The 22573-nt window shown below is 40.6% G+C and overlaps 7 protein-coding genes across 7 annotated transcripts; 5 read left to right on the top strand and 2 right to left on the bottom strand.

Annotated features, from left to right (window-relative positions):
* Nucleotides 1-231: 231 nt before the first annotated feature.
* On the bottom strand, nt 232-1457 carry BCR41DRAFT_96230 (HotDog domain-containing protein). The gene is made up of 6 exons (XM_022031099.1): nt 1328-1457; nt 1180-1228; nt 980-1045; nt 768-873; nt 609-661; nt 232-523 (listed from the first exon to the last, which is right to left on the bottom strand). The coding sequence occupies exons 1-6, from the start codon at nt 1357-1359 to the stop codon at nt 368-370; spliced, it is 462 nt and encodes a 153-aa protein (XP_021880519.1). The 5' UTR covers nt 1360-1457; the 3' UTR covers nt 232-367.
* A 2197-nt stretch (nt 1458-3654) lies between these two features.
* On the top strand, nt 3655-6327 carry BCR41DRAFT_381247 (P-loop containing nucleoside triphosphate hydrolase protein). The gene is made up of 8 exons (XM_022027301.1): nt 3655-3852; nt 4023-4078; nt 4162-4260; nt 4537-4708; nt 4801-4940; nt 5043-5517; nt 5596-5913; nt 6071-6327. The coding sequence occupies exons 1-8, from the start codon at nt 3768-3770 to the stop codon at nt 6271-6273; spliced, it is 1548 nt and encodes a 515-aa protein (XP_021880518.1). The 5' UTR covers nt 3655-3767; the 3' UTR covers nt 6274-6327.
* A 591-nt stretch (nt 6328-6918) lies between these two features.
* BCR41DRAFT_387249 (putative adipose-regulatory protein-domain-containing protein) lies at nt 6919-9319 on the top strand (the record flags this gene model as incomplete). The annotated part of the gene is made up of 6 exons (XM_022027876.1): nt 6919-6945; nt 7069-7304; nt 7412-7481; nt 7585-7728; nt 7859-8091; nt 8190-9319. 6 exons carry the CDS (start codon nt 6919-6921, stop codon nt 9277-9279), a joined length of 1800 nt encoding a protein of 599 aa, XP_021880517.1. The 3' UTR covers nt 9280-9319.
* A 1365-nt stretch (nt 9320-10684) lies between these two features.
* BCR41DRAFT_407827 (hypothetical protein) lies at nt 10685-11257 on the top strand (the record flags this gene model as incomplete). Its single annotated transcript, XM_022029403.1, has 1 exon — nt 10685-11257. A coding segment is annotated over one exon (573 nt), but the record flags the coding sequence as incomplete, so codon positions are not given.
* Nucleotides 11258-11374: 117 nt separating this feature from the next.
* Nucleotides 11375-13605, top strand: BCR41DRAFT_387248 (hypothetical protein). The gene is made up of 5 exons (XM_022027875.1): nt 11375-11663; nt 11761-12033; nt 12124-12254; nt 12398-12890; nt 13004-13605. Exons 1-5 carry the CDS (start codon nt 11567-11569, stop codon nt 13591-13593), a joined length of 1584 nt encoding a protein of 527 aa, XP_021880515.1. The 5' UTR covers nt 11375-11566; the 3' UTR covers nt 13594-13605.
* Nucleotides 13606-13629: 24 nt separating this feature from the next.
* On the bottom strand, nt 13630-15586 carry BCR41DRAFT_355755 (putative alpha-tubulin). Its single transcript, XM_022024528.1, has 4 exons — nt 15433-15586; nt 15231-15304; nt 15050-15126; nt 13630-14940 (listed from the first exon to the last, which is right to left on the bottom strand). Exons 1-4 carry the CDS (start codon nt 15463-15465, stop codon nt 13790-13792), a joined length of 1335 nt encoding a protein of 444 aa, XP_021880514.1. The 5' UTR covers nt 15466-15586; the 3' UTR covers nt 13630-13789.
* A 4978-nt stretch (nt 15587-20564) lies between these two features.
* Nucleotides 20565-22083, top strand: BCR41DRAFT_96020 (hypothetical protein). Its single transcript, XM_022031098.1, has one exon. The coding sequence runs from the start codon at nt 21054-21056 to the stop codon at nt 21906-21908; it is 855 nt and encodes a 284-aa protein (XP_021880513.1). The 5' UTR covers nt 20565-21053; the 3' UTR covers nt 21909-22083.
* The last annotated feature ends 490 nt before the right edge of the window (nt 22084-22573 follow it).

Genomic DNA, 22573 nt, shown 5'->3' with positions numbered 1-22573 from the left:
CGTTTTTTTGCCTATATTATCGTCCAAAATTTATTTTTTAATCAAAAAGACGATGATTGAATAGACAAGCTTTTTATCTTGCAAGCTTGCAACTGCCAAAAACAGTTTATATCCAGTCTTAATGTACATACATGTATATTCATTTTGTTGCTGTCACTGCATATGTTCTCATCAAGAATGCTATTATGGTCTGCTTCACTCCTCGATATTGTTGTGTACGAAAGGTAATGCTAGCGCCCCGATCTCGTAGAAGGTCTGAGCTAATGGAGAGTTGTTTTATTTAAACTTCAAAAGACATGATGGTAGCTCTTCTCCTTGGTATTTCATTTTCACAGTAGTCAGAAAGCAGCCAGTATTCGAGTGCAAATTATTCCGAGGTCGATGATTCCTTCAATTGTGCATTTTGTTGATGCGCAAGACGGACAAACTTGGTGTGGCGACCCAATGCAACGACCTTGTCACCCACTTTAATGTCAACAGAAGTATATGCAAGCGAGCCTCCGATCTTATCGCAGCGAGAGTTCTATTACATATACCATGCCAGAGTAAGTAACAATGTACTTCGATGATCTGTTTTACTTTAGACAAGGCGGCATAAATTGGCTTACAATTAACAGCTTATCACCAAGCTTGGCTCCGGACACAAACGAAATATTCAAATCTGTTAAAGACACAAAAGTTAGTGCTTCCTCTTCAAGATCAGCAGTAGGAATAATTACAATTCTATACATTTATACATCTATACATTCCAAACCTCTTGCTCTCACCTGTAGAAACACCAGTTGCGTGCATATTCTCTGCTGCAATTGCCAATGACCCACCAACGTCAACAATAGTGCTGAGCAAACCGCCATGGCATCCTCCTAGTCGATTCTGGATTCATACCATTGTAATTATAAAGACGAGTTAGGACTAATTGATCGGATATATTGTCAACGCAATTAGCAGTTAAAACATGAATTCTTTTATCCGTATGTACTAGATGCTCCTTCTCGACTTGCAGCTCGCATGATATTGAACCCTTGGATGCAGAGACAAGCTTAAGCTAAAATACAACATTAACAACAATGACAATAATAATAATAATAATAATAATAATAAAAAGATGTTATTGGATCAGTAAAAACGAACGACTGAAGAATAGTCGCATAAAAAAAGAAATAAATGGTTCTACTCTACCCCCGAGAGGGTCTGCATATCAAACCCTCCTGCGTTCAAAAAGTTAGTCCTAACATTCCGTAAAGAGTGTGTTTTGAGCTCACACAGGTTTCTCTCGGTTTTGTATTGTTTGCTGGCGACGTTCTTTTTTTTTTTTTTTTTGTCTTACCAAACTTTTCTACAATGATTCAGTGTTGTCATGCTTTCTATTTGAGCATGTAGTCAATGTTATGATGGATTAAGTGAATGTTGGCCGATGCTTGATGAAAAGAGATTGGATTCGATTAAATAAAACACATGTACAGAGTTCCACAAAGTCCTTGTGCTAAATTTTACAATGCAGCAGATTTTGACCAGTGCATGGACTTGACTAGTATGATGCACTTGACTAGTACGATGCACCACTGGTCTACAAGTAGCGGTATGATGTATCCTAATACAAAGATATCCCGGTACATTCTTCATATACGGTATACCATACCGGAAACCACCGACGGTGAGGATTTTCTAAGTAGTGATGCACCACATCCAAAAAAATCTTACACCATGATATAATATCACTGGTGAAAGTCACTGCTTCTCCCATAAAGCAACTCAGCAAGACGAAGCTCGGTGTCGAGTCCTTTCATTTCATTTTCACCATTTATAGCATGCTTATATATTGAAAAGTACTTTCTTACAGTCCGCAACCAGAGTGTGAAGCCCAGCTATCTTTTTTCTTATAGACACAATTGTCAATTTCACTAGATCTCTTTCACGGGATCAGTTCTCAGCCGCAAGAACATCTCGATGAAGACGCGTGTGACACGTTGGACAGTCATAATCTTCCCTACAAAGTTCTTACACCCACGAAACTTTTTAGAAATGTGATACTCATTCACTCCCAAGACAGATATCCTAGTGCACAAACCTGAGTCCAGGAAGCTTTAATAAATATCAGCAACCTGTTGCATATAAAACAAACCTCGGGATCGCTTGAGCAAGAATACCTACTCTGTAATAAAGTACACCAAAAATGTCCCCTGGGGCCGGAAAGTTGGTTTTGAGAGGCGAAGTGGCCTAGCTTTATGGTAATGACTATATGGTTGTCTAGCTGTCACTTCTGTCCAATACTGCCTCCAATCATCTGAAGAAGCTGGTCGGGGGTCGCCGCGAACCCTTCAATTCTAACTCTTTGGCAGTCCCATTAGTACTCCTTGAAGGTTCTTCCTTAAAACTGCTGGAGTTGCTCCTCACGGTCCTTCAGATACCCAGTGTAGCTCACAAAGACCGTATATTGCCACGAAGAGCAGACATGTTAATCTCGATATCCTCAACAGGTCGGTTGGCTCCTTCTGGCACTGCGCGGTTTTGTTGCTGCAGCCATCAGCAGGATTTTAGCGTGGATTAATAAACCGCCTTTGCCTTAACTACCAGATCACAATAAGCCTTGGGTGCAGGCACTTGGATCGACGATGAAGACGATACTAACGATGTAGCGGTGGTGGTTGCTGAGGACTGAGCTGCAGCAGTAGGAAGAGCAGCAGTAAGGAGGTAGAATGCAGTGGCGAGTGAACTGACTTGTCAGACAGCATCAGCAGGGCCAGAGCTCGTCTCCGGGAGAATGGCATATGCGCCAACTATATACGTTTGCCTAGATCCAAGCTAAGTACCTTGATATATTTGGCCTCACATCCCCAGAGCTGTGAGGCATCTTCCTTCGTTTTCACTACATTTTGTATTTCTGTGAGAAAATAGCTTGTGCCATCTACAGTTGAGTCAGAGGTAATGGTATCGCTTCTTTCCAAAGTCTCCTAAAGCGTACTGCCAAAAGCTCTTTCATCTTGTAACCTGAGTGTTGTAGTCGGAGTCCATCCGTTTGTACCCATCGCGAAGAACATATTCTTGCAAGTATGTCGTGGCATCAAGGCCTCGATGGTTAGTCCTCCTAAGATGAACCTTCGCGCCTCCTGGAGACATGATACTCATGGACTGGCGCCCCGTTGGGCTGATCTCCGCCTTGTCTCTGCCAGGTCTTCTGTGTCCCACGGTTTTAAGGAGGCTGGTGATCAAGATCCCCGGGGCCCTGAGTCATCGATCATCCGTTAATGTCTACCAATACTCAATGCTGGTGCTCTGCAAGGTTTTTGATATGTGTACGTAGAGCTAAGTCCGTCCAAATCAGGGGTAAAGGAGGCTGTGTATGTACAATGAAGGGTATACAAGTCCCAGTGGCAGATCTGAAAAATGTAATTCATACAATGGCAGTGAGGGGTGTTCAACAAGCTGTAAAAAGTAATAATAAATCAGCAGGCTTCTTTGTTTTTGGGTCAAGGTTATATTCATTTGTAAAACTTGATGGTCCAGCGCTGTTTTTGTTGTTATTGCTGAATGAATATCAATCAATAAAGCGGCATCACCTTTTTCAATGACGTGAGGAATTGGCTACTGATCAACTGACCCTTAAGTTTGACAGATTTTAAACTATGGAGATGTTGGCTGTCTCCTCTTTCCTCCACCACGACACCAAGCTCGAACGCGCAATTGACCCCTTTCACATTATTTTCATTCAGTTCCTCTTCATTTAACGCCCATCTCTCAAATTCCTGTAAAAGTAAATAAAAAACTAAATGGATCCTCGCCTTACTCCAAGGGAAGCTAGCGTGCTCCATGCAGCTGCTGTTACCCGCAACTATGCCATTGAGCCGCGTCTTGGTAAATAAACCCACGCTTCTCTCTCTCTCTCTCTCTTTTTTTTTTTTTTTTTTTTTTTTTTTTAAAAAAAACATGGACCCAAGAGCAATGCCATGCTAAAGCGACTTAATGTGTTCCAATACTCGAGCATTCTGTTTTATCTAACAAACATAATTCCACATTCTACTCAGATTACCGTACTATTGCTGGTGTCAATGGTCCCTTGGTTATGCTTGACAATGTCAAGGTAAGAGGAGCAATCACTCTATTTCCCAAAACTTTTTTTCTATTTCCTCTACTAACGTGGTTCTCCCTTTTGGACTCTTGTAGTTCCCAAAATATTCTGAGATTGTTGAGCTTACACTTCCAGACGGCACCAAGCGCGCTGGCGAAGTTTTGGAAGTCCAGGGCAAGCGTGCAGTCGTTCAGGTACAGAATAGCAGACATATTTTTATTATTGCTATTCGATCTTTGTTATCAGTAGCCTGTCTGTCGACGTGATCACTCCTCCCTAGTCACCAGTTAGGGGGGATTAGGTCGCATAAGGCTATTTCGCTAATGATAAGAGCGGCTGACATTTTCTTCCACCCTTTTTTTTTTTTTTTTTTTTTTTTTTATAATCAACAACATCTTCACAATACAACATTATTAACAACAACAACAAAAAAAAAAATATTGCCATGGTCGTTTTCAAAATGGATATAGGTCTATGAAGGTACAACGGGAATTGATGCCAAGCAAACCCATGTCGAGTTTTCGGGAGATGTCTTGAAAATGCCCGTCTCTGAGGACATGTTGGGTCGTGTCTATAACGGATCAGGAAAGAGTATCGATAAAGGCCCTAAGGTTTTTGCTGAGGACTACCTCGATATTAATGGTACTAAAGATGAGCTTTTCAAATGAAGGCCCTTTGAATTTAAGCTATGTTATCAACCATTTTTCTTTTTTCATTGCTAATTGGATAAATAGGTTCGCCTATTAACCCTTATTCCCGTATTTACCCCGAGGAGATGATTCAAACTGGTATTTCTGCCATTGACACCATGAACTCAATTGCACGTGGTCAAAAGATCCCCATTTTTTCTGCCGCTGGTCTTCCTCACAATGAGGTATCGTAACTGCGAGTTTGACGCAATATGTAGAGATGATCTTTTCAACTGATGCATATGAGGAACAGACTAACCTATTCATTATCTATTACACCCATTTAGATTGCTGCTCAAATTTGTCGACAGGCTGGTTTAGTAAAGAAAACCAAGGGTGTGTTCGATGATCATGAGGACAACTTTGCTATCGTGTTCGCGGCTATGGGAGTCAATATGGAAACTGCTCGTTTCTTCAAACAGGATTTCGAGGAGGATGGTTCGATCGAGCGTGTCACTCTGTTCTTGAACTTGGCCAACGATCCTACAATCGAGCGTATTATCACTCCTCGTCTGGCTTTGACCACTGCAGAATACTATGCTTACCAATTGGAAAAGCATGTTTTGGTCATTTTGACTGACATGAGTTCCTATGCTGATGCATTGCGTGAGGTATCTGCTGCACGTGAGGAAGTGCCTGGTCGTCGTGGTTATCCTGGTTATATGTACACAGATTTATCGACCATCTATGAACGTGCTGGTCGTGTTGATGGCAGAAACGGGTCTATTACACAGATTCCTATTTTGACCATGCCTAACGATGGTATGCAATATTCGACTCCTTTTTTTTTTTTTCTTCATCTTTGGTATCTGACTTTATAATATTTGTGATGATAAATAGATATCACTCATCCTATTCCTGATTTGACTGGGTTCATTACTGAGGGTCAGATCTTTATCGATAGACAGATGCACAATCGCCAGCTCTATCCACCTATTAACGTACTGCCATCATTGTCACGTCTTATGAAGTCTGCTATCGGCGAGAAGTTGACTCGTAAGGATCATGGTGATGTCTCTAATCAGCTATATGCCAAGTATGCTATTGGTCGTGATGCAGCTGCGATGAAGGCTGTAGTTGGAGAGGAAGCCCTGAACCAGGAAGATAAGCTCAGTCTTGAGTTTTTGGAGAAGTTTGAAAAGACCTATATTGCTCAAGGTAAATTTTTTTTTTTTTTTTTTTTTTTCCAGCGGGTAGTTTCCTTTAATGGGACACTTGTATGTTTTTGCTTTTGAAAAAGAAAAAAGAAAAAAGAAAAAAAAGAGAGGTCTAAAGATAGATTGTATGTATACTAACTATATTGCTTGATGAATAGGAAACTATGAATCGCGTACTATATTCGAGTCACTTGACCAGGCATGGTCGTTGTTGCGTATCTTCCCCAAGGAGTTGTTGAATCGTATTCCTCAGAAATTGCTTGCTGAATTTTACCAACGCGATCGCAAAGGACGTCGCCATGGCAGTAGGGAAGGCGATGCACCAGCACCTGAAGAGGACGAGGGTGATGACGATAACTAGAATGTGAAGTATATCATTGTCAAAGAAAAAAAGAAAAGGAAAAAGAAAAAGAGCAAAAAAAAAAAAGAAAAGAAAGTAAGAGAGAGGGTTAGTTGAGAATAAGGCCAGAAAACCATAAACATGCAATATATACATATATATTTATATACTATTATACAATTGTCGTGTTCATGTAATATTTGTCGTGGTTGTGGTTGCTGTTGTCGCTGTCATTGTAATCGCGGTTGCTCAATATGGCAGAGGAATAAGTTGTTTGCCAAGACAAGACTTGGTTCCCATGAGGGATAGGAAGAATAAAAGACAGCATATGAAGGGATAATTATAAAAAAAGAGCTTGGGATGATTGAATAATTTGATTGAGTTCACATGTCAAGGCACGACCCGTGCACGAGGCACAACTCTTGTCTGGCATGTCCCAAACATTTATACATTACCCTTGCGTGTAATAAAATAAAATAATATGCGAGGTGTGTGCACTTTGCATTAAAAAAAACCTTCTACTCCCCAACGCCTTTTCCTCTTTCTTTTTTTTTTTTTTTTTCTTCCTTCTTTCATTACTCATTCACACTCATTCACCCAATTCTCGCATTCACATTCATATTCTTATCGTTCTTACCTACTTAGAGTCTCGACTCAACCCACAACATGACTCTCTTTGAGGCAAGTTTAAGTGTTCATCTCATTCGAATCTCATTCCTCTAACCCATACTTCACCCTTCTTTTTTCTGCCCACTCCTTCGTCTATCTTTCCGCAACGCTCAACTTTTTTCTTTCTTTTTCTTTTATATATTTTAGATTCTCTCATTCTTTATCACTCCATTATTGGCAGTGCTTGATCCATACGTCAAACAACTGACACAATGGTTAACCTCATCAGCGCTGCATCGCAAGATTATCAAATTCTTCGTGGGTCTCATTGTTCTACTCTTACTAGTCGGGGTATCCCTTTTTGCTTACCTTTCCTTCTACTGGGTCTATATCCCTCAACGTGGACATGTCGGTCAAGTACATCTGCAATATGATAGACCAACGTAATGTCCTGATTGAGTCTTTTTACTATTTTTATTTATTTATTTATTTTTAATCGTTATGGATCTGATTTACATCAATACAAAACTGTACTCTTCATTTTTGATAGTCTTCCTGGCATTGTCCCAAGCCCTCCATCAGCTGAAGTTGACTTCTCAAGAGGAGGACGCTATACCCAGGTAAACATTAGAATTCCAACTGAATGAAACAAGAGAAATGACGTTTTTTAGGTACAAATCGACATATTAACATACAGATGTACATGTTGGTTGTTGCTATTAGTTTTTACGTGCGGATCAGGCATATGATATCTCCGTCAACTTGCACGTGCCTACATCGGAAAAGAACGTGGCCATTGGGAACTTCATGGTTGTCGTGACTCTGTTGCGCGTTGATGGCACGGCAATCATGACCTCTAGTAGACCTGTGAGTAACTCATTCTACGCTTTTTTTTTTTTTTTTTTTTTTTTTTTTTTCGGTTTCAAAACAGATGAGCAAATGATGCAAATGTATTAATTCTCCCTATACTTTAATATGATTTACGATGAAATTCTAGGCCATCCTCACCTACCAGTCCCTACCATTAAAACTCATGCGTACGGCGTGGAGAGCAGTTCCATTGGTCTTGGAGTGGTCCAAAGAGGACCAAGTCCTCCGGGTCCCATTGGTTGAGAATTATGTCGAAGATGCTGTCAATCCTGTGGCTCGTGCGCGCGTGGAAATTTCAAGTCCTGACCTCCAAGTTTACAAAACTACTATCCACATTGATGCCCACTTCCATGGCCTCAGGTAGGGAAAAAAAAAAAAATTACAAGCGAAATGAGGTAGGGTTCAGTATTATATCATTAATAATAACTATCATCCACCGTCACTACACCCTTCACCAGATATTTCATGTACTACTACAAGGTCTCTACTGCACTGGTTTTTATGGCGGTCTTTATCTTCTGGGAGATCATCTTCTCGGTGATTACCTGGCAGGTGCTTGCAGGCTGGTTTGGTAGCGATTCTGAGGCTTTGGCGATCGCGCATCAAATGCGCACTGGACCAGGTGTACAAGGAACTCAACCGGGACAGCTTGGAGAGCAGCAGCAGTTGTTGCGCGGACACCCGGAGATGGGAAGTGCAACTCCAATCTTCCCATCAGGTACAACACCTCGCCAACCGCAAGTTCAGATCCAAAGGCAAAAAGCCAATACTGAATCTGATAATGAGTTTGAAGAAGAAGAATTAGGCAGGACTTCGCGAGGCGTAGCAAGAGACTTGATTTTTGATCATGATGAAATGGAGGACGACGAGGATCAAGCGCTTGAAGATGATGCAGTTGTTCCAGAGAGACCTCAGACACCTTTGCAGCGTCGCCATGAAGCTGGTGCCGGCATCGGAGATGCTTCACTCCTTGGATCACGTTCCACAAGAGAAACAACAGAAAGGCAACAACGCAGCATTCCCACTACTATCCCAATTACGACCACGACCGCAGCCACAACACAACGTCAGCATCGTGGCACAGTCGTAGAGACGGACGACGGTGCATCAACATCTGGAAGCACAACAACTACAGAGAGCTCAAGACGTATTGTAAGGGGTGGTATCGACATGTCCATGACCACTTCGTCTAGTCTGCACCCACCCCCTCCTCCTCCTCCTTCATTACTTTCAGAACGATCTTCAGAGTTCCAAATGTCGCAGAGTCGAGGGGACAATGGCGGGCGTCGTCGTGCAGCAGTAGAATCAGAATATACGGAAGAGGATGATGAGTACGTTGCTGAAGAGGCAGATGATGACGATGACGATGACGACGATGGAAACATTTCATTTGGAGAGGAAGATTTCACCGAGGCCAGTCTTCTGAGTCGCTCTCCTGTTTCATCCCGACCCGTGCGGTTGAGACGAGAGAGCCAAGGCCGAGTTGGAGCACAAACAACGCGCACAACTGATAACACTGGCCGAAGCACAGCACGGGCAGGACAGTAATAACGCGTATTGAAACGAAATAATGTGATGATTTTTTTTTAAAAAAAAAAAAAAAAAAAAAAAGACATATAGCATACTATCAAGACAATATGATGAACTCCTTGAATGAGTCCTTTTGATCATTAAACGAACAGAATAATAATATTTATACTAGTCAAAAATATATTTAAGCCGCTCTAATTTGGATTTTTTCTGATATTGCGGAGCCGAAGATCATAAGCAAGCTTGAAAATATATTTAACCTAGGCACGCCTTTATCATGAAGTTTCGCTAGAAATCCATATGCATCGGACAGGTCGATTGCGAAGATGTATGGTATCAACCCTTATACAGTCTAGTGGATCCTCAAAAAGGCGGATTACTACCTTTAATATTATCAGAGTCTCTCTTCTCTAGCTTCCTAGCGTTTGACACGTATTCGAAAGAGAAAAGTCAGTGGATTGGACGTCATATTAATTCACTGGTTTAATAAGCAAGTCAAACTGAGTGCGCACTGAATTCTGAATACTGAAAGCTTTGTTGAGAACAATTAAGGTAAGGGGCATCTAAGCATTTCACCACCTTTCAATGGAAATTAATGTCACTGCTGCCCGTCTGCAAGGGACTGCGGCCGGGATATGGATCATCATCAAGGAGTACTACCACTCAGGGCTACGCCCTGAACCCCTCGACTTTTCCCGCGGTTGGCTAGACAAGTTCAAGTTACGGACGGGGATCGAAGGATTTGTTACACATGGAGAAAGTGGTTCTGTTGACCTCTCGAAACGGCAAGGCCGGATTCAGGAAATTCAGAATGAGCTCACTCGATTTGACTCCGAGAACATTTATAACTGTGACGAAATCAGTCTCTTTTTCAATGCCATGGCAGATAAGACCCTTGCTACCGAGCCTGTCCATGGCCGCAAGATTGTGCGCGTGGTTCGAGTATCCATTTTGTTTTGTAACAACTCTTCGGGTTCCTGCCAAATGAAGCCCTCTCATCCTTTGAAAGTGGGCTATGAGAGTAGCTCCAAGAGTTTGACGATGAAATAGACAGCAGGGACGGGAGATTACCCTGCTGATTGGCAGCGCACCGGGTAATAAAGGCTGCGAATGCGTCGGTCTCACCAATATTACCATTGTGCGTCTTCCACCAAACACTGCATCACTTACACAGCCAATGGGTGCTGGAGTCATTCGTTGTTTCAAGGCTCACTACAGTCGGCTCATGCTTGAAATGGCTGCGCGCTACATCGAGCGAGACGAAAACATCAATAGGTTACTCTGGCCATTTCTCTTCAAAGCCTAGGACACGATTACTACTGAATGTATCCGCAAGGACTTCGGCAAGGTCCCCGTCATTCCAGACAACCACAAGCAGAGGCTGTTGAGTCTTGGCGTCGAAACAAACAAAAAAGGTCATATTGACCGCTTAAAGAGAGAACTCATAACCAAGTACAGAGGCGACAGTGAGTTCATTTCCAAGCAAGATGATTTTGCGGTTCTTAACTATATTGAAACGTACGGAAGCGAAGAACCATCCCTATCAGTTATGGAAGCCATCGAAAAGGCCTTAAAGCATGAAGATTATAAGGATATCTTTATATCTCGCTCTGAATCTGATTTCTTAGACGAAAGTGGTTTTGAGGAAGATGAATTGGACTTAGATTATATTCATCCAAAGCCTTTGGACATAGAACAACCAATCCTGCGGGAGATCCCTGTCGAGCTTCCTAGCCGCACAGTTGTGAGAACGATTCTTCAAGAAGTTTCTTCATCGCCGATAACAGATCCGGATCATGAAAGTGGTGAGGACACTATGGGGCCAGATCAAGAGAATGTCAAGCCCAATGATTTTCAAGAAACCCTCGAAGGGCTTTTGGACACTACGGAAGATCCGGACAACATAGTTCATGATCCTGAGCTTACAACTCACTTCAACAATGTGGTGACCAGCATGGAAATGTTTGTCGAATATCGGCGTCTAATATCATATTAGAAAGTTTAAATTAATTTTTGGGCCGGTGACGTAATTGGGCCGAGATTGTGCTGCTCTCGCCTTCATGCTGTCTTAGTTTCCGATCACAAAACTGATCGATTGATCATATTCGCATCCACACGTCTCCACTCTTAATTCAATCTAGCTCCAACATCATTACTAGTTTTGATTATATACCACACTACACATAGTCTCTCAATACAAAGAACGTTATTCTCAGCAGTAGATACGTGTCAATAGAAACAATTAAATAAATCCCTCGCTTTCAGTTGATAAGGATTTTACAGCCCAGAACTGGCTTCGCACACAATGTACGACTTTATGGAGTACTGTCTCCGGCGGTACTATCGTGCCTCTGGCTGGAACGAAGATAATCAATACTCTCATCTTTGTGCAACCACGCGAGGTAAAGAAGGAAAAAGAAAAAGAAAACTGCCAAGTAACATTACAAGTACGCTGCGCTATCCTAACTTTTTTTTATTATCATGTTTTCCATTTTATAGCATTATTGGATTTCCAAGCACCACAGGGATTGTCATTACGTCTGTCAAAACTTCCTAGTACTGTGTTCAAAACCACCACTACAATGAATGCGCTTCCGATCCTGGAGGGTTCACTGGGCTATCTGTTTACTTCCAGGGCATTGCCAATCGACGACTCTGCTTCAGTTCGATTTCGACATTTAGTTGACCGATTCCGGATTATCTGCTTGGATCACTCCATCCGCGAAGCAGATCAATGGACAGAGCTTGACCAGGATGGGAAGAAACGGAAAGGTAAAAAATGATCCTTTATTAATTCAGGAAAGATTTCATGGATTTTTTTTTTTTTTTTTTTTTAATAGTTCTTTTTATTCTTTATTACAGACTATTTGCTTTGTGGACGGATTAATTTGGCGAACGCAAGATTGGAGGCATTGTATAGTCGGCGCATTTCAAAACATAGACAGTATGTCATTTCAGGAATCAGTGATCCAGCATCCAGGAGCGCATCTCATGTAAGGTATCATTATCACCCATAAAACATATTTGTATCGCAAAAAAAAAAAAAAAAAAAAAAAATGCAGGACTGAGTAGGCGAAGCGACGTATGGGAGTTGTTGACTCGATCCTATCACTTATATATAAACATGTACATATAGCTTTCAGCACAGTATCAGTACGATAAGGGCAAATATTGTGCAGAAATGTCATTTACAACGGATGATGGATTGATCGGCATTCGCGGGTTGTATAACTTTGGCAAGGATTTTGATGACTCTTATGAAAGCATGCTTCAGGAGAGCCGCCTTCGTCGACACCGGCAGCTACAGCAGGAAGAATGCATAGAAAAGGTATTACTAGAAAATCAGGACAGTAGCTCTGTTAAACCTGAACAGCAGTCTGAGGATTCTACGCTAGCTACTAGTTCCACATCGAGATCATCATCACCATTATCTAAATCAACTGTAATACCGACATCAGACCTTTCAAGGGACCCCAACAGTGATATTAGTAGTAAGGTTGATTCAAGCCGTGCGGGGTACTTGGATGAGGAGATGCCCGAGGAATGGATAGTACCATCAGAAAGGATCCGAGGGTACTGGTCAGTTGGTGCTGAGCTTTACTACAGTGCAACCGAAAAACTTGGAGGATGTATGTCATTTATACAATACTATGTTTTTATTTCATTGGGCCATTCGCCAATAAGCCATCTCTTGTCCGTTATTTAATTTGATTGCCATTCCTTTTTTCTTTAATACTCATAGTTTCAACAGGGTTACGTTACAGGACGCTTCCCCCACTGGCGCCCGCTGATATATCATCAGAAAACCCTACAACGCTACATTACCCAACATCCACCGCTCCAGAACAACACCAAAACTACGTTCCTATTACTATTACTCAAACATTAAATCCAATCATGGGCCATGTCTCCAGTAGCTACGCAGCTCAAGTCCATCCAGATTTGGGACTTTGTTCACGGTTTGATTTCAATCTCTACAGTTATGATAGTGAGCTGACCGCAGGATTTGAATGGTGGATTCGTGAAAGCAAGAAATCGTCCACAGCGGTTGTTGTTGCTGCTGCGCAAGAGAAAGATGATATCCCATTCCCGAAGACTGTGGGTATGCCCGATCTGCCCGCTACAGTAGCAACAACTGAGACGAAGGAAAAACAGCCTGTCATTGGAGTGATCAAGGCTCGATTAGGCGTGCAATCTGGTTTAGCCATCATGTGGGAAGGTCGATTCAATAAGCTATTGTTCAGCCTCGGGTTTGTAGGACATGTGTTTTCGCCTCATACCCAAGATCCTATAGTCAAAACCGTAGGCCTTGAAATTCAATACTTTTCTTAGACAATCAAACGCATTTTTGCAAATGTTTTCTTTTCAGTTGTCTTTATATATATTATTATTATTATTTGTTCTCTATCTAATTAATACACTACATGAAAGCAATTGACAAAGAAAATAAATGCTCTTTGTTGCTGGAGGAGAGGGGAGGCGGTATCATGCTTGAATGTTTCATAATTACGCAGTGGACGAGGTTATTTTAGTACTCGTCATGTTCAACTTCTGCTGCACCATCACCTGAAACCTCTGCGTAATCCTTCTCCAGAGCAGCGAGATCCTCACGCGCCTCTGAGAACTCGCCTTCTTCCATACCCTCTCCGACATACCAGTGCACGAAAGCACGTTTTGCATACATGAGATCAAACTTTCGGTCCAATTGTGTCCAGGCAGTGGCGATAGAGGTGGTGTTACTGAGCATACAGACGGATCGGGTAGCAGCAGCGACTTCACTTTCAGGGACAACTGCTGCCTGTTGTTGATTAATGCCGACCTTGAAGCCAGTAGGGCACCAATCTACAAACTGAATTGAACTCTTGGTCTTGATAGTATTGATGGCACTGGTCACATCCTTGGGAATGACATCTCCACGGTACAAGAGACAGCAAGCCATATATTTGCCCAGACGAGCATCACAGTTGACCATCTGACTGGATCGTTCAAAACAAGCTGCAGTAATCTCGCTGACCGAAGATTGTTCATGGAGCGCCTTGCCTTTAGACAGGATGGGGGCATAGGAGATCAAAGGGAAATGGATACGGGGGAAGGGCACCAAATTAGTCTGGAACTCGTTCATGTCCACGTTCAAGGAGCCAGGGAATCGCAAAGAGAGTGTGATTGAAGAGACCACCTGGGCAATCATTCGGTTGAGGTTTGTATAATTAGGACGTTCCACGTTCAATTTCTGACGACAGATCTCATAGATGGCTTCGTTATCGACCATGAATGTACAATCTGCTTGATCCAAGGTCGCATGTGTGGTCAAGACGGAGTTATAGGGCTCCACCACAGAGGTGGCAATACGAGGAGCAGGGTAAACAGCGAATTCGAGTTTAGCTTTTTTACCATAGTCTAGGGCAAGACGCTCAAGTAAGAGTGCGCCAAGACCTGAACCCGTACCACCACCGAAGGAATGGAAAAGAATGAAACCCTGAAGACCACTACAGTTGTCGGTAACTTTACGAATTCTGTCCATGACGGGATCAATCAACTCTTTGCCGATAGTGTAATGGCCACGAGCGTAGTTGTTGGAAGCATCCTCACGATGGGAGATGAGGGATTCTGGATGGAACAGGTTCTTGTACCTGCCATTGCGAACCTCGTCTACTACTGTCTCTTCAAGATCCACAAGGACTATCCCAAAAATGAAAAGAAAAAAGAAAAAAGAAAAAAAAAAATTGTTGAGACATTGTTTTTCCTTTTTCTTTTTTTTTAGGATTTGAGATAGTAGCAAAGACCTTACCAGTTCGTGGGACAAATTTTCCATTGCTTCCCTCGGCAAAGAAGGTACCAGGGGTGGACTCGGGTGCGTCCGCGTTTCTAATGAAGGATGAGATTCATCTCAGTCGCGCTTTCTTTCTCTTGGTGTAACCATCAACAGTGTGGTAATACAGGATTTTTTTTTTTCCTTTCTTTTAAATTACCTGGTGCCATCAGGTGCAATGCCATGTTCAAGACAGTAAAGTTCCCAGCATGCATTTCCGATCTGAATTCCGGCCTATAAAGGAAAAAAAAACAAATAATAATAATAATAATAATAAAAATGTCAGTCTGAGAACGCCTTTCTTAATTTCCTTCCTTTCCTTCCTTTTTTCTTTTAAACAATCAAATAAAGCGTTATTTTACCTGACCGATATGTAGTGAGACAATTTCACGCATTATGAAGATGAGATGGGGTGTTAATAGAGTAAATGAAGAAGATGGGTTTAAATATTAAAGAAGTGGGGGTATTTAAATATTGGAGTGGTGGTGATGTAAAGTGAAACGAAGAAAAAAAAAAAAAAAAAAAAAAAGAGTGGAAGAAAGAAAGAAAAGAAGAGAAAGAGAAACAGGGAGAGCGATGGTAAGAAAAAGAAAAAGGGTGTATAGACATGAAAAATGTAGAAGAGCCAGAATACAGAGGCCTATTGGATGCTCACTAGCATCCCCATACTTCTTGCAAAAAAGATGAGAGAGGGGTCATTAGGGGGAGGAGAGCAAGCAGGGCAAGTAAATGAGTCTACATGCAACGAATCGCGCTTCAAGATCGAGATGCATACCAATTCCTGTCCTACCAATAATGCCTGCTCTTTTTTTTTTTTTTTTTTTTTTTTCTGCTCTCTTATTCTATTTAGGGCAAGCAGAAATTTATAAAAAAAAAAAGCTATCGCTGCATGGTGCGAAAATGAAAGTTTAGGAGTAGCTGATGTAAAAGAAAAGGAAACTTAGATGTAACTTTTTTTTTTTTTGTCCGACCTCCCTCGGCATCATTCAAGTCCTAATAGAATTTCACTACAATGAAACTATATGACACTCAATAAAAAAAAAGAGATACAAAAATGAAAAGCCTCGTACTAGAAATGTTATTCATTCCAGCATCCAGACTTTGTATCTCAAGGGAACGTACTAAGCACTAGGCCCATTCTATTTCAATCAATTTTCTTAATTTATAGTTGGTTCAAAGCAAGAGAATAGCGAGCTATCGCTAACTATTTTTTTTTTCTTTTTTTCTTTAAAGGAAATAGTGAGCAAAAGGATCCTATTTATACGATGAAGGTCTTACTAGCTGTCAATCCAATAAATGCTTCGCCCATCTCTGGAATGTAACAAAAGTATAGGTGTTTATTTGTATAAATATTTATATATATAGAGATGTGTTTATATATATATTTATATATACTATCTCTGACCAGTTATGCAGTATGTACACATAAAAATATATTATTCATGTTTATACATGTTAGATTTGTTAGATGAGCCTACAAACACAGATAAACATTGATGAACACGGGAAAAGTCGCGGAGGTATATGTGTAATGTATATTTTTACACTATATACATATATCGCCAATTTCATTTGGTCATGATACCTTATATTTTTAATCTAAAAACGATGATTGAATTGTTCTGGTGGCATTTCACTACGTGACGGACTTGCAACAATACTCGCAACAAGCGAGCCAATTGGCTGCCAATACACTCGAAAGTATTCAAAAAATATAAGGTATCATGACCAAATGAAACGGGCTATATATTTTATATACGTATGCAAGTTGATGGAATACCTCCAGAGTCTAAACCCCATGACATGATCAGACTGTGAATCTTGTGAACTTTAAATATTTCTGTGCCGACTTTCCACGTGACTGACTGAATAATCCCATATTGGTGGCGCAATCACAAGGAGATACCAAGAACTACACATACGCGTAGAAATCTCCTATGTATGAGCATGTACAGCGGTCTAACTTCGGTACAATACCTTATAAACAGGTCCAGTTTAACATCATCAAGTGTCCAGGTCCTATGTATAGACATATATATCAGTTGTTCAGTTCTGATTACATTTGGGACTAGACCTCGAATTGTGAGAGACTCCGCAAAAAAAAAAAAAAAAAAAAAAAAAACTGATTGTAAACTTTATATACTCAAGATGTCAACATGGGGACTACTGTATATATTTATCCACATACATCTGGATGTGTCACTTATTTATTTTGATTTTATTCAATAGAATCATAATGTTCCTGCCCTTTGGGACACCCTGGATACCAGACAATCATGTGCTTGACATTTAAGCCTAAGTCTGCTGAATCTATTGTCCTGGCTTGTGGACACTCTGAATGTATGGGAGCAAGTCCAACTGAAAGTAAGGAAGTATAAAAGGTGCTGCTCTTATAATATTTAGGGTTACTCACCCCCTACCTTTCACTTGTTGACGCGCAACAAGGGAGCCATATGTGTATAAATATAGCCCGTTTCAATTGGGCACGACCCCGCAACATTTGTTGAATGAATACAGATTGGCACCAATTTAGTTTGTAAAAAAGTCTGTCACCAAGTCAATTTAATCATCGTTTTTAGATTAAAAAATTATAATCATGTTTTCGGACGTGAACATGGTGTGTGACTTAAAAAAAATTAAAGGCCCGATACGATGGGCAGCTCGGCATTTCCTCTTTGGTCAAACAATTCATTTTGAATCTGTGCCTGAGGCCCTACTAATGCCAAATACCCAAGTAGTCTAGAATGGACTAAAAGGACTGCACATCTTCGGGATAGACAGGGTAAGGATTAGATGAAGGTTAATGAGGGAGAAACATGCAAAAGAGATGGACGAAAAAATAAAATAAAGAGAGAGAAGGAGAGAGAGAAAAAAAGAGCACGAATAATTCCATGATGCTGAGTTGTTGTTGTTGGGGTGAGAAAGGAGGTTTTGCATTGATTTTCGTGAATGCAGTACGTGTGTAGACGTGTAGGATGATTTAACAAGTACGCGATTAATAAAGCTGACGAGTTTGTTCAAGACGTAAAGACGTGGAGAGGAAGATCTGATCGGACACAAAAATATCCTTTCAATTACTCAACACTTTTTATTATTATTATTATTATTATTATTATTATTATTATTATTATTATTATTATTATTATTATTATTATTATTATTATTATTATTATTATTATTATTATTATTATTATTATTATTATTATTATTATTATTATTATATATATATATATATATATATACTATCTATATATACTATTACCTCTGTTTAAAATGACTATTGCAGATCGACAAGTTGACTTTGCCACGAGATTGGTTGAATACTATGTACTTTGTCATAAAGATCCATAATGCAGGAACTTATGATTAATGAAGAAAGTTTGGTTGTTCAAGGGCTTTGTCTTTTTTACTTCTTCTTTATTCGAGACTGCCAATCCTGTCAACATGGATCCATCTCGACTGTTGTTGAACCTTGTTTTTGATCGGGAACTAACGTTTCTCTCAGGCACAATATTTTCTCGCGTGGTTTATTTTAATACCTCATTCTCTTTCTTCATTCAAAACTATCTTGTCCTGGGAGATTAGTAGTTCCTTTTTTTTTCTCTGAGCCATAACAAGACTTATGGGACGTCGTTATCATTATTTTATCTGGGGTAAAAATATATTCACTCAAAATTTCTGTCCATCGGGATAAGCTTTTTTTTTTCAGTACCATGATGTCTTACTAAAATTTGGAATGCAGAACAGACACAAGTATAAATCATTTGAATACAAAGAATAGGGAAGAAAAGTAAAAAAGAGATAATGGTTGATAGATTCAATTCAAGGGTTCTCCCTTATGATCTAAATTGAAGCCACCATGGCCATGGAGGAAACAGTTCCATAGACGAGGGGTTGTATGAGCAGTCTAAGGAGAGCAAGCTCCATAAAAGGGAACTGCCCGAACAAGGCGTCCGCATGAAAAAATAAAAAAAAATCTAGGTTACAAACATTCGTCATTTTATATACTTTACTTGACGGACATATGCATGTCGGTCCACATGTTTATTTGATGTGTCAATGTCAATGAAGTTTTGAGATTGCCACTCTTCTCTCGTAATAATCTGTCAATGCATTTCCATTATTCATGAACAGAAGATCTTTAAAAGTCGGACAAGCCCGTTGTACTAAATATCTTTCAATGAAAAGTTGGATGTTTCAGTGGCCCGTGGCAGATGAAGATGACAAGAAAAAAAAAAAAAGAGATACCATGTTTCAGCATTGCCATTAATTTCTTTGCTCCACAATTTGGAATAAAAAAAAAAAAAATCAGAGAAAGAGTTTTATCCAAAGAATGTTATACAAACTCTCGAAAGGCAAAATAAAAAATAAAAAATAAAAAAAAGTGTGGGAAAGGAGAAAAGATGATTATGTTTCTATAAAAACAAAAAAAAAAAAAAAAAAGCAAAATATACCCAACAACCAAGTTTTTTTTTTTTTTTTTTTTTTTAAAAAAATTGTTATTCATTCGGGCGCAGCGATGAAAAGGAATTATAAAGATCAGAAAAAGAATTGGATGCAAGCATGACTAGACTAGAAGATCCACAGAGATAGAAGACTTTTGAAAAGCAAACGAAGACACATAAATAATAACAATAATAACAGCACAAACATTTAAACGAACGATAATTAAAGAAATATATACAATACATCTGTATTTATTGAATAACGAATGAAATGAATGTTAAACTGGTTTTCTTTCTTTCACGAGTGACTACAAATTTGGTCCTCGATTGAATCTCATCAAGACCGAACACCGACAGACACAGACACAGAAGATTCATCCAGTGTTGACACAGGCAGACCGAGTCATCATCATCGATGGGCTGGGCTAGCGGTTGATCCTCTCTTTCTTTCTCTTTTCTCTCTCTCTTTCTCCCATTTCATTCTAACAGAACACTCCCACATCCTTACACCCTCACTGATACTCCTGCAACGCCACGTATTGCCATCCTACTCTACTTGATATCTTTAACAACATCAACTGTACTCGGACAGCATTGCTCGCGAATCATTTTCATCACTAATCCTCTCCACTGTTCTCGCCCAATATTTCCGTTCTGCCTTTGAGCTGATTATTAGCACGCAACTTGTACGACAACGCATCACCATCTCAATAATCATCCTCATCCTCTTTATTTCTTACACACACACTTCTCAACGTTTTTTTTTTTATTTTTTTTTATTATTATTATTATTATTTGTTTATTCCCATTATCTTAAGATCCATTTGTTTCTGATTCCCGATCTTCAATCCCACAGGATACTGAGATTACGTTCGTTTCCGCTCATCACAAATGATAGAATAAAAAAAGGGCAACCACACATCCCTTTTTTTTCTTCTTCATCTCCTTTGACGCCCCTTTGGACAGCCTTTTCATAAAGTCGAGTTTTTAAACCATATCCTGTTTCTTCCTTTCTTTCAAACAGCACTGAATCCGAATTCAGTGATTAGTGATAAGAAAAAAAAAAAAAAAAAAAAAAAATTATTTTCTCACCAGTTGACGCAGTCATACAGCTTCAATTTAATATTTATTACCACGCTTTTTTTGTTGTAGTTGTTGTTGTTGTTGTTGCTGTTGTTCTCAAAGATCAAAGGACACATCATCAATGCCTGTCCTTTTCGTCAAGACAAAAGTACGCTTTTGACCTATTAGCACGGTCAAATCAACTGAATGCCAATTGACCCAGTCGTATCATTTTTACCTGGTTCTTCATATCATAGCTGTCAAGCCTTGCACACATTTCAGCGCCAGCCCTGAGCCTACTCTGCAACAACATCCATTGTAATCTTTACAAAAGACCGTTTCTCCCCCCTTTTTTCTCTTTGTACTCTCGTCCTTGGAGCTTTTCCCTTTTTCCCTTTTCCGCTTTTCCTGCCTTGTTCCTCTTCGCCTCTTTGGCTGATTAATTTCTCTTCTTCATCGGACTCAAGATCCTAATCATGGCAACCACAACAACGATTTCGTCCTCAACAACAGGTTCTGTAGTGGGCAGATCGACCATGAGTCTTGTGGGTGCTGTCAGTCCTCCAACAACGCCTCCCGCAACCCCTACGAGCCCCATAATGAGTGCTTCAGATTCTAATAAAGTGGAAGATGAAGAAGTACCGGCCATTCCCATAGATCCAGCGTCATCATCTGTTAAGGACCAGAAAGTTATGGCAACCACGCCACCCCCATCGCCACCACCAGCATCCGTCTCAGCTGCTTTGATGCCTGGAACACCTTCGTTAACCGACCTAGATCTGGATGCCCTTCCTCTAAAAGCAACAATCACTACTGCTGTGCTCGACAATGGTGCTGGTCACTCATTATCAACAGCGATCAAGTCCGAGAGACTGGGATCAGGATCAGGATCAGACGTCATACCATCCTTGCCTTCTGAGACAACAACAATAGTGGCTTCACCGTCACCATCGCCATCATTATCATCGTCACTGCCATTGCCATCGTCTCCATCATCGTCGCTATCCACAGCCGTAGAGTCAGCAGTTGATGTAGCCATAACAGTGACACCACCAATACCGACTGGAGAGGCGACCACGTTCTTTGACGATATGATTAACGCACCTCAACCGCCTGCTAATATCTTGACACTGGGGCCAACGACATCATTGCCCGATCTGTACCACGATTTCTTTGATAATCACCCCGAACTCTATGACTCGGGTCAGTTGTCTGATCCAGAGATGGACCTTGATCCTGAAGATTTTGCTTCACTAACAACTTCGGCCATGATTCGCGCTCGTACTCATACGATGACAGATCTGAGCCAGACATCGGGCACCACCATGTGAGTCGTCGTTTTACTATTCGATGTGCGATATATTGTTTTTCTCTCTGGATATTACTTTTCACTCCCCCTTGGTTTGAGCCTTTGTCATCTCCACAATTCCCCATGGCCATATGGCATATTCATCAATCACTCTGTCCCACAATCCCAGTAGCACGTTGCTTTGCCATTCAAAGATTAGTCCTTCTGCCCCTTTTTTGATCACACATGTCTTTGCAAATGCATGTCACTGTGCATGTGTTTGACCTGTTTCAAGAGATGACTATGGGGGAATATTCATATTGTATGTGAATATGTGAGAGAATATTGCAACCGAGAAGAAGAGACAAAAGAGAGTGAGATGTCTGTGCATCATGACAGTTCTACAAGAGATGGGCGCAGTGCAGCTTGCACCTTTTCTATCCACCTATACTCCCATAGACGATAGGGCAAGCTTGCTTGAGCTTATTCATTTGCTTGATGTCTCATACTTCGAGGATCTCCTTTCCGCTCACCAACCAACAGGGCACGATAAAATGCGCCCAAACTCAATCGCGGGGAGCTTTTAATTTTGCTCCGTGGGCAAGAAAGCTTTTTCAGTCATAATTGTTGATTATTTGACCTCAAGTCCGAAGCTGTCCGTTCCGCTTTCTTCCCATCTACTTGACGACCTTCACATCCCCATTTATA

The sequence above is a fragment of the Lobosporangium transversale genome, assembly GCF_002105155.1.
Source record: "Lobosporangium transversale strain NRRL 3116 chromosome Unknown BCR41scaffold_23, whole genome shotgun sequence".
NCBI classification, from domain to species: domain Eukaryota; kingdom Fungi; phylum Mortierellomycota; class Mortierellomycetes; order Mortierellales; family Mortierellaceae; genus Lobosporangium; species Lobosporangium transversale.
This window is presented reverse-complemented; position numbering and strand designations above follow the sequence as displayed.

Excerpts from the sequence above, each read along its gene's own strand:
- BCR41DRAFT_96230 (XM_022031099.1), bottom strand. The coding sequence starts at position 1,359 with ATGACAACACTGAATCATTGTAGAAAAGTTTG. Across the intron at positions 874-979 it reads AAGTCGAGAAGGAGCATCTA|AATCGACTAGGAGGATGCCA; the intron begins GTACATACGGAT and ends GTATGAATCCAG. Across the intron at positions 662-767 it reads CGCAACTGGTGTTTCTACAG|ATTTGAATATTTCGTTTGTG; the intron begins GTGAGAGCAAGA and ends TGTCTTTAACAG.
- BCR41DRAFT_381247 (XM_022027301.1), top strand. The coding sequence starts at position 3,768 with ATGGATCCTCGCCTTACTCCAAGGGAAGCTAGCGTGCTCCATGCAGCT. Across the intron at positions 4,941-5,042 it reads CTGGTCTTCCTCACAATGAG|ATTGCTGCTCAAATTTGTCG; the intron begins GTATCGTAACTG and ends ACACCCATTTAG. Across the intron at positions 5,914-6,070 it reads AAAGACCTATATTGCTCAAG|GAAACTATGAATCGCGTACT; the intron begins GTAAATTTTTTT and ends CTTGATGAATAG.
- BCR41DRAFT_387248 (XM_022027875.1), top strand. The coding sequence starts at position 11,567 with ATGTACGACTTTATGGAGTACTGTCTCCGGCGGTACTATCGTGCCTCT. Across the intron at positions 12,034-12,123 it reads GGATGGGAAGAAACGGAAAG|ACTATTTGCTTTGTGGACGG; the intron begins GTAAAAAATGAT and ends TCTTTATTACAG. Across the intron at positions 12,255-12,397 it reads CATCCAGGAGCGCATCTCAT|CTTTCAGCACAGTATCAGTA; the intron begins GTAAGGTATCAT and ends ATGTACATATAG.
- BCR41DRAFT_355755 (XM_022024528.1), bottom strand. The coding sequence starts at position 15,465 with ATGCGTGAAATTGTCTCACTACATATCGGTCAG. Across the intron at positions 15,127-15,230 it reads ATTGCACCTGATGGCACCAG|AAACGCGGACGCACCCGAGT; the intron begins GTAATTTAAAAG and ends ATCCTTCATTAG. Across the intron at positions 14,941-15,049 it reads AAAATTTGTCCCACGAACTG|TCCTTGTGGATCTTGAAGAG; the intron begins GTAAGGTCTTTG and ends TTTTTGGGATAG.
- BCR41DRAFT_96020 (XM_022031098.1), top strand. The coding sequence starts at position 21,054 with ATGGCAACCACAACAACGATTTCGTCCTCAACAACAGGTTCTGTAGTG.